The sequence below is a fragment of the Serinus canaria genome, chromosome 28, assembly GCF_022539315.1.
Source record: "Serinus canaria isolate serCan28SL12 chromosome 28, serCan2020, whole genome shotgun sequence".
NCBI classification, from domain to species: Eukaryota; Metazoa; Chordata; class Aves; order Passeriformes; family Fringillidae; genus Serinus; species Serinus canaria.
Window position 1 is genome coordinate 3,030,031 of NC_066341.1, and position 9,294 is coordinate 3,039,324.

The 9,294-nt window shown below is 58.2% G+C and overlaps 1 protein-coding gene across 5 annotated transcripts in view; it reads left to right on the forward strand.

Annotated features, from left to right (window-relative positions):
* MAST3 (microtubule associated serine/threonine kinase 3) overlaps positions 1-8,795 on the forward strand; it is a 28,696-nt gene extending 19,901 nt beyond the window's left edge. For 2 of the 5 annotated variants that reach the window (XM_050986191.1, XM_030232261.2), the window contains 18 exons: positions 298-430; positions 935-1,002; positions 1,324-1,409; positions 1,545-1,753; positions 2,044-2,182; positions 2,389-2,521; positions 2,632-2,797; positions 3,031-3,132; positions 3,411-3,533; positions 3,821-3,930; positions 4,074-4,210; positions 4,514-4,743; positions 4,854-5,054; positions 5,138-5,364; positions 5,458-5,580; positions 5,700-5,836; positions 6,009-6,193; positions 6,301-8,795. In XM_050986191.1, coding sequence (XP_050842148.1) covers positions 298-430; positions 935-1,002; positions 1,324-1,409; positions 1,545-1,753; positions 2,044-2,182; positions 2,389-2,521; positions 2,632-2,797; positions 3,031-3,132; positions 3,411-3,533; positions 3,821-3,930; positions 4,074-4,210; positions 4,514-4,743; positions 4,854-5,054; positions 5,138-5,364; positions 5,458-5,580; positions 5,700-5,836; positions 6,009-6,193; positions 6,301-7,322 — 3,531 coding nt within the window. In that variant the 3' untranslated portion in view covers positions 7,323-8,795. The remainder of the gene's footprint in view (positions 1-297; positions 431-934; positions 1,003-1,323; positions 1,410-1,544; positions 1,754-2,043; positions 2,183-2,388; positions 2,522-2,631; positions 2,798-3,030; positions 3,133-3,410; positions 3,534-3,820; positions 3,931-4,073; positions 4,211-4,513; positions 4,744-4,853; positions 5,055-5,137; positions 5,365-5,457; positions 5,581-5,699; positions 5,837-6,008; positions 6,194-6,300) is intronic. The other 3 variants (XM_050986192.1, XM_030232262.2, XM_030232263.2) reach the window with 2 other exon arrangements.
* Positions 8,796-9,294: the final 499 nt, after the last annotated feature.

A 9,294-nucleotide genomic window follows, 5' to 3' on the forward strand; every position in this document is an offset into this window, starting at 1 on the left:
CCAAACCATTCTGTGACTCTGTGGTTTTCAGGGGGTTTTTTGGTTGATTTGCTGAATTTCTAAAGCAGTGACCTTGTGCTGTGGTTCCTGGTGAAATTTTCATCTCCCTTAGTTTTCCTTCCAAGGCCAGCTCACAGAGCTACATTTTTTTTCCCATCACCCTTGACCTGGCGAATGATGAGAGAACGATGCATCTGGGGCCTGTCCCCGGTTACAGGTGTCACCTGCAAGGCTTGGAGGAAAAGTTTAACTTTGCAAAATCTCTCTCCTCAACTGTGCTTGGTTTTCCCCATCCAGGAGTTCGACCCAGAGGAGTTTTACCATCTCCTGGAAGCTGCAGAAGGACATGCCAAAGTTGGACAGGGAATAAAGACTGATATTCCCCGATACATCATCAGCCAACTGGGGCTTGTCAAGGACCCACTAGAGGGTAGGGAACCACTTGGGCTGGGGGCTCTGAGGTCTGCAGCAGGATGTGGACTCCCAGTTTGGCCACTGGTGATCACAACTGAGCACTGGGAGGTGTCAGGGAGCCCTGCAGGGCTGAGCTGGTGTCATGGCAGGGAGGTCACAGCAGGACCAGGACGATAGCCAAGTCCTTCTGGCCGGCCCCATGTCCCTTATTATTGCTTCCAACACGTTCAGCAAAGCAGATTAAGCTCAAAAACACTTAATCCATGGCCCTGGGGGGGAATCATAATCCCTGGAGAACGCAGGAATGACTATCAAAAAAAAAGGAGAATTATATAAATGTTTAACCTCGTGTTGAACCTCTTAATGTCATGACCTGAATTTCTCCATACTATAGCTCGAGCAAAGCATGTGGCCAAATCCCCACAGGGTCTCTGAGTTTAGGGGGAGAGTGGTTGAGCAGGGGGTGATTTTGGTGGGTGTTGAGCATGAGGAAAGTGAGAACCATCCCTGTCATCTGCAGAAATGGGGCAGCTGGACCACTTTGACAGCGGGAACACCATCACCCCGGAGAACGATGACACCTGTGAGGTGAGTGTGGTCCCACCTGCATGTCCCACCTGCTGCCTCCAGCTTCCTCCTGCCTCACCCCTCACCAAAGCTCCTAGCAGCTTAGACTGGCAGCTGTTCATTTTGGGGTGATTGATGTATTCAAGGGGAAGATCTCACAGTCCCTGATTTGGCTTCTTGAGTGGACAGAGCTCAGAGTGGGCTCTTGATCTGCTGAGCATTCAGTCTTCTGCTTTGGGGTTTGTGACTGGAGTGGGCTCTGGCAGAAAGAAGCTTTTGGAGGTGGTACATGATGGTGCTGGGTGAATTCCTGCCTACATTAAAAACCTGTGTGTTCCTCAGAGCCAGCCTTCAATCCCTGTTCCACGGAGGAAGCCCTGTGAGGGGGACTTTGAGACCATCAAGCTGATCAGCAATGGGGCTTACGGGTGAGTTGGGGAGTTCCTATCAGTTGTCTCCCTCCATAAATGACTCCAAAGCCCTTCTTTGTCCATGCCCCGTGCTGTGGGGTGGTCAGTGCTGGTGGCTGAAGGATTCGTGTTGAGGTCCAGCCATTCCCCCAGGGCCGTGTACCTGGTGAGGCACAGGGAGACGCGGCAGCGCTTCGCCCTGAAGAAAATCAACAAGCAGAACCTTATCCTGAGGAACCAGATCCAGCAGGTGTTCGTGGAGAGAGACATCCTCACCTTTGCTGAGAACCCCTTTGTGGTCAGCATGTTCTGCTCCTTCGAGACCAAGCGGCACCTCTGCATGGTCATGGAGTACGTGGAAGGTGAGAGCAGGCTTGGGGCTGGGTGGTGCAGGGAGGAGGGGAGGATATCAAAGCCTGAGCATCAAGGACACCACCTGGACATCTCCTGCCCTGCTTTGCTCCAGGGAGCAGAGGGAAGCACAGGGAGATGATTTTGTGATCCTGATCTCCTTGATGAAGGTGGTGGCCGTGGTCACCTAGGGGAGCGTTTGTGCCCCGTCCCTGGGGATCAGCTGCTGAGAGGGGCTGGCTGGGAGCCTGCTGGTCCTGCTGACCTCGCTGCCTTCCCTGAGCCCCCCGTGTTCCCACAGGGGGGGACTGTGCCACGTTGCTGAAGAACATGGGCCCCCTGCCCGTGGACATGGCCAAGATGTACTTTGCTGAGACCGTTCTTGCCCTGGAGTATCTCCACAACTACGGCATCGTCCACCGGGACCTCAAACCTGACAAGTGAGTGTGTGGGTCAGGTCTGAGCAAGGGTGGGGCTTTAAATGGGGAAGGGAAAGCCAAGAGGGAAGGGCAGAAGGGGTTTTGTTCCCCAGAGACTGGTTCTGTGCTGTTGCATCAGGACCAGAGGCCCTGGGGTGCGGCTGGTCCATCTCAGGTCTCCCCAGAAGCAAACAGCAGCATTGTGGGGTGTCTGTCTTCTCCTGCAGTTTGCTCATCACCTCCATGGGCCACATAAAGCTGACAGACTTTGGTCTGTCAAAGATTGGCCTGATGAACATGACCACGAACCTCTACGAAGGGCACATGGAGAAGGACACGCGGGAGTTCATGGACAAGCAGGTATGAGGTCCTGCTCCACGTGGCTGACCTGCCATCCCTGGGGTCCCAGATCACCTCGGGGTTTGTTGCAAAGGTCACTGCAGAGGTGTCAGCCCCTGCTTCCCACACAGGTGTGTGGCACTCCGGAGTACATTGCCCCCGAAGTCATCCTCATCCAGGGCTATGGGAAGCCCGTGGACTGGTGGGCCATGGGCATCATCCTCTACGAGTTCCTGGTGGGCTGCGTCCCCTTCTTTGGAGACACCCCCGAGGAGCTCTTCGGGCAGGTCATCAGTGGTGAGTGCCAGGGACAAGTTTGTGCTCCCAGCAGCCAAGGCTCATCCTTTAACACGTGGGAAGCTCCATTCCTTCCTGTCACCCTTGCTGAACAGTGAGGAGGCTCCTCAAGCTTTCACTTCCCACTTTGGGAGGGCCCTTCCCCTGCTGTAGCTCCTGGGAGACTTTTCAGTTGCCCAGAAGTGTCCAAACCCTTTCAGCCACCTCAACCCCCTTTTCCTTTTTCCTTGCAGATGAAATTATGTGGCCAGAAGGGGACGAGGCTCTCCCTGCAGATGCCCAGGACCTGATCACACGGTTGCTGAGGCAGTGTCCCCTTGAGCGCCTGGGCACTGGTACGCACGGCAGCCCCCTCAGGGGCTGACCTGGCACCTTGATTCCCATCAAATTTGTGTGGCTTTGAGTCCAAGCACCCTCAGCATGTCCTACCATGCTGAGGGTGCTTGGAGGAGGTCTGCTGCTCAGGGTTCCCCCCAGGAAGGCTGCACAGGGCTCCTGTCTATCTTTTTTAAGCTGTTTGCTCTGTGTGGAGGAGACACTGCTGGTTGGGGTGGCCGTGGGAGCACCCTGGATCCTGCCCCATGTCCCTGACAAGGGTTTCTCTGCCTGGCAGGAGGTGCACATGAGGTGAAGCACCATTCCTTCTTCCTCCATCTGGACTGGAACGGGCTGCTGCGGCAGAAGGCTGAGTTCATCCCCCAGCTGGAGTCGGAGGATGACACCAGCTACTTTGACAGTGAGGCCAAATCCATCCCCCTTCCACCTCTGCCAATCCATTATCCCAGCTGCACTTTGGATGCTCCCACGGAGGATGAAAATCTCCTGGGTGAAGCTGGTGGCTTTACAACCCAAGTCACAAAACAGATACAATCCTCTTTCCAGGCTGCTCGCCCTTACCTGCTTCCCCCAAAACTCCCCTGGGATTTGGGGCTGGGCTGTCACCCTTTGGGGCCCTGCTGCAGGCAGGATGTGGGGGTGCTGCAGGCAGGGTGACATCCCTTCCCCTCTGGCTCTTGCTTTCAGCTCGCTCCGAGAGGTATCGTCACCTGGACTCGGAGGATGAGGAAACCAACGACGAGGAATCATCGGTGGAGATTGGGCAGTTCTCCTCCTGCTCCCACCGCTTCAGCAAGGTGCTCCAGCCCCTCCTGCAGCACCCAAAATGCTTTGGCACCACAAACAGCGTGGCTGTGCCGAGCATCGCTGTCTTGGCTGACATCACAGCACCCAAACTCCCAAATTTCTGCTCCTTGCTGATGGCTCCTCTCCTTCTCAGGTGTACAGCAGCTCAGAATTCCTGGCGGTCAACTCCACCCTGAGCCTGTCCTCCTCTGACCGGAGTCACTGCGATGACAAAGAGGACCGGCACTCGGGGGATGAGGACAGGAGCCGGCCAGCGGGCGCCGAGCCCCGGTGCGTGGGCAGGGGGGCTGCACTGCTGGTGTGGGCTCCTGCCGGTGCCCAGGGCTTGTGCCAGCACCAAGGGTTTGGGCCAACACTGAGGGTTTGTGTCAGGTCTAAGAGTTTGTACCAACACTGAGGGTTTGTGCTGGCACCAAGGGCTTGTGCTGACACCACGGGTTTGTGATGGCACTGAAGGGTTTGTGTTATTTCTGAGGGGTCAGGGGGACGTGTCCTGGGGATGCTGCAGTGGCTCAGTGCCATCTGCCTTGCCCACCTTGGCTTGTCCTGAGCCCTGCTGCTCTTCCCACGCAGCCTCCGCTCCTGGACATCCGGCAGCTCCACGCCATACACCTCCCGGCACGAGCGGAGCCGCAGCCCCACGGCGCTGCCCAGCACCCTCAGCCTGGACACCATGCCCAAGTTTGCCTTCTCCTCGGAGGATGAGAGCCCTTGTGTGGCGTCCAAGCCAGAGAGACCCAAGTTTGTGGTGGGAGACTCGGACGCGGGGACTGGCAGTGCGGTGAAGCAGTCGGGGTTATCCGGTGCGTAGGCTGCGGGCACAGTGTGGGGATCTCAGGGGACAACCAGGGTCCTGCATGGCACGGGGTGGCTTCTCCACATCCCCAAACTCTCCCTCCTCCCCTCTGTGCAGCTGATCTGGTCAGTCTGAACCGCATCCGCCTGCGGAGCAACAGCACCGGCACCAAGAACTCGACTCCCCGGAGCCTGGAGCCGAGCGGGGGCCGTCGGCTGAGCACCCAGAAGGATCTGCCAGACAGGCAGAGAGCCTCCCTGGGCAGCCGTGTGCCCAAATCTGCCTCCGTCTCAGCCCTGTCCCTCATCATCACCTCAGGTCTGTGTGCTGGGTGATTTACCCAGCTGGATGGCCACTCTCACGTGGTTTTGCCAGACTGAGGTGGCTCCTTCTGCTTGCAGATGACTTTGGGGGCAGTGCCCTGATGAGCCCCATCTCCCCTCACTCCCTCTCGTCCAACCCCTCTTCCCGGGACTCCTCCCCGAGCCGAGACTCCTCTCTGGCCATCGCCAGCCTGCGGCCACCCATCATCATCCACAGCTCGGGGAAGAAGTACGGCTTCACCCTGCGAGCCATCCGCGTCTACATGGGCGACAGCGACGTCTACACCGTCCACCACATGGTCTGGGTATGTGCTCTGGGGTCTGGTGATGCCTTTCCCGGTGGGAAAACCCCAGGAGGAAGCTGGAATCCCAGTAAAACTGCTCTGTTTGGGTTGCAGAGCGTGGAGGAGGGGAGCCCCGCTCAGGAGGCCGGGCTGAGGGCAGGAGATCTCATCACACACGTGAACGGAGAGTCCGTGCTGGGTTTGGTCCATCGGGACGTTGTGGAGCTGCTGCTGAAGGTGAGTGACCAGAGCCACTCTGCTCTCCCAGGACATCAATTCATCATTGCCTTTGCAGGCAGCTGAGGCAGGAGCTGGCTCAGATCTGGTGTTGCAAGAATTTGTTTTCCATCCCCCAGAGTGGGAATAAAGTGGCCCTGCGGACCACTGCCCTGGAAAACACCTCCATTAAAATCGGTCCTGCAAGGAAAAACAGCTCCAAGACAAGGATGGCACGGAGGAGTAAAAAGAGCAGGAAAAGGGATGGCCAAGACAGGTAGATAAAACCTGGGATAAAATGGCATTTGTCCCAGTGCGTGGGTACTGGGGGAATGCTCTGGATCTGCCATATTGGGGTGTCCAGTGGGATCTGGTCCTGCTGCCACAAGGTCAGCAGACTTGAGACTAACAGCTTTAAGGAGAAGCCAAAGTTATTCCTGTCCCCCCAGTAGGAGAAAATCCCTTTTCAAGAAGATCTCCAAGCAGTCGTCAGTCCTGCACACCAGCCGCAGCTTCTCCTCCGGTCTCCATCACTCGCTGTCCTCCAGCGAGAGCCTCCCGGAGTCTCCCACGCACAGCCTGTCCCCAGGTCCCACCACACCGTGCCGCAGCCCCGCTCCTGACCTGCCCTCAGGTACCCCAGGGGGGGATATTGGCTCGGGGCAGGGCGGGATGCTGCGTGTCCCTCGGGGAGGCCGCGTCCCTCCACCCCTACAGTGACCTTTTCTCTTTGTACGGCAGATGCTGTGTCCCCTCAGAGCACCTCTCCCTCCTCCAGCACCCCAACGTCACCCGCCGGCCACGTGCGCCCCAGCTCCCTGCACGGGCTGGCCCCCAAACTGGGTGGGCCACGCTACAAAGTGGGACGTCGCAAATCCACCAGCAGCATCCCCCCCTCGCCCCTGGCCTGCACCCCTTCCTCGGCCCAGCGCCCGCCTTCCCCGCAGCGCTCCCCATCTCCTCTCCACGGGTATCCCAAAACCCCCCATTCCTTCCAGGGCAAGACCCTGTCCCCCCCCACCATCGTCCGGCAGAGCTCCCGGCCCCGCAGCGCCGACTGCCCCCGCTCCCCCCTGCTCAAGCGCGTCCAGTCGGCCGAGAAGATCGTCACCATCCTGGCCGAGAAGAAAACCGCCGGCGGCCGCAAGCTGGGGCTGGAGATGTCCACGCTGGATGGGGAGGCCATCGCGGAGGGGGACGCGCTGCCCTACCCCGGGGAGCACGGGTACCACCCCGGCAGCTCCCGGCTGGCAGAGCGCCACGACCGGGACCAGGAGATGGTGGTGATGCGGCGCCTGAACCTGTCGGAGCGCAGGGACTCCTTCAAGAAGCAAGAGGCGGTTCAAGAAGTGAGTTTTGACGAGCAGGAGACGGCGGCAGGAAGCGAAGATGGTGGCAAGAGCGAGGAAGGGCAGGGCGGGGCTGCCCAGGGCGGCGCGGAGCCGCCGCCGCCGCCGAAGCCGAAGCCCGGCACGGTGCCGCAGATCGCGGTGCAGGGCTCGGAGAGCGACGAGCAGGAGCCGGCGGTGGCCGAGTGGGAATGCCAGGGCTCCTACCCCATCGGCAGCACGGAGCAGCCCAACAGCAGCATCTCCTTGCCATGGTGGGATGGGTGTGAGCACCGGGACCGTGGCTCCCAGCAGCAGCGGAACTGCGGGCAGGGGTCACCCGGCCACTGGCAGGTGCCAGCACAGGGCCAGGAGCCAACGGGGGCTCATCTCCCGGCTCCCCGGGGCGTGTGGAGCGGGGCCAAGCACGCCTGAGCCCCACGCTGGCACCAGGGATGGTTCAGGCTCCCTGCAGCATCCCAGTGCCTCCCCAGCTCCCCGTTGTGTGTGGCAAATCCATGAGAAAAATGTCCCCGGCGCCACTCTGGACCCTGGCCGGGCCGGCTGTGCCCCGGCATTTCGCCCCCCTGGAAGGCTTTTTGTACTCCCTGAAAGATGCTCATATTTTTATAGAGACGCAGGAGCTTTTCCGGCAGCGGCGTTTCCCCGGCTGGGCCCCAACCTCTGTGTACAGAAAGGACTCGATGCAAATATTCCTTAATTAATTTATTACTTTTTATAAGCTAAACGGGCAGTGCAGGACTGTCGCAGGGGCCAACCCAGCTCTGGGAGTCCCAGCCTTTCCCGTGCGTCTCCCAGCTCCCAGCCCACTGTTTTCTAACCCACTCGCTTTTCCCTACTTTTAAACTTCAATTCTAGCTGGAAACACCCCAGATCTCCTAAGAACCCCATAACTCTAATATTTAAAATGAAAACAAAGCCCCAAATCCACAGTGACATCCCCGAAATGCTGGTGCTCCAGGCTGGGCTGCAGAGGGGGGGATATTCTTTGCATATGGATCATCAGATGATGAGCATATGGATCATTTTATAAGCTTATAGGAGATATAAAAAGGGTTTAATTATTTTATTTGGAGATTTTATAGCCACCTGGCTCCATTGACCCTTCCAGGTCGGGAAAACTGAGACATTCCCCAGATGGGAATATTAATGGGATTTTTAGGGTCAGTTTTTGCTCTTGGTGTTGGTTGGTCAGACACCTACAAAATCCCAATTTACCTTTTTTTTTTTTTAAATTGTCCCAACCCAGTGAGCATTTGTGCTGCTTCACTTACAATTTGAGAATTTCACCCCTTTCTTTCCCCCCTCGTTGCTCCTTATCCAACAAACAACAGCTCAACCCAGCATTTCTCCCCTATTTCTACCGTTTTCTGGGCTATAAACGTTTCCATTTGTTGATGCATGTTCTGGCTTCCCCCCGCGCCGTGGTGGTGACAGGGGGACATCCCTGGTTTGCCAACCCCGCTGCCATCAGGTGTCACCGTACCCCTGGTGGATTTTTGGGCTGCGTGTTGGATTCTTTTGTGCACGTGTGGTTTGTGCCAGGCTCCGTATCCCGCTTTTCCCGTTCAACTGGTGCTGTTAAACCCTCCCAAAAACGAGCAACCAGAGCTGCTCCGTGTTTCCTTTGCTTCTCCCTCCACTCTCTGTATGAAGGTCTTGGAAAGGCAGCGGGGTTTTGGGGAGACACCGGGCACCCCCTGCCCACTGGCACAGTGGCATGGGGGGGCTTGGCTGCACACTGGTGGCGTGGACAGGGTGGGAAGAGGGTTTTTAAAATGGGAAATGTCTTAAAAGCCAAGGGGACTGTGTGTTCCTGCCCAGTGCCCGGCTCTGTTCGTACCTTCGGGAAGTTTTATGTTGGATTAAAATTGTCCCTTGCGCTGAGTGTGGCGTCCAGTGGCACTGGAGCGTGCAGGGCAGCGAGTGCCCGCTCTGGGGGTGATGGCAAGGGGTGAACACAGGTGGGAGGGGAGGGGAGGTGGCCCTGTGGTGGCACCGGGGTGGCTGGCACCCAGCCTGGCTCCGGTACCGGTGTGGTGCCAGTGCCCGGAGCAGTGTCCCACACCGCAGTGACCTGTGCCCAGGGCAGTGCCCCGTGCTGGGTGCCACGCCCCACTCCAGGTATGCCCCATTCCCAAATCCATGCCCCATGCTCTGTCCCCGTGCAGTGCCCCGTGTCCGGTGCTGTGCCCATGTCCAGTGCCCGGTGCTGTGCCCTGCTCCCGGTACAATCCTGGTGTCCAGTTCAGTCCCAGTGCCTGGTGCAGTCCCGGTGCTGTGCCCCGTTCCCTGTTCAATCCCGATACAATCCCGGTGCTGTGCCCCGTTCCCGGTTCAATTCCTGTTCAATCCCCGTTCAATCCAGTTCAATCCCGGTTCAATC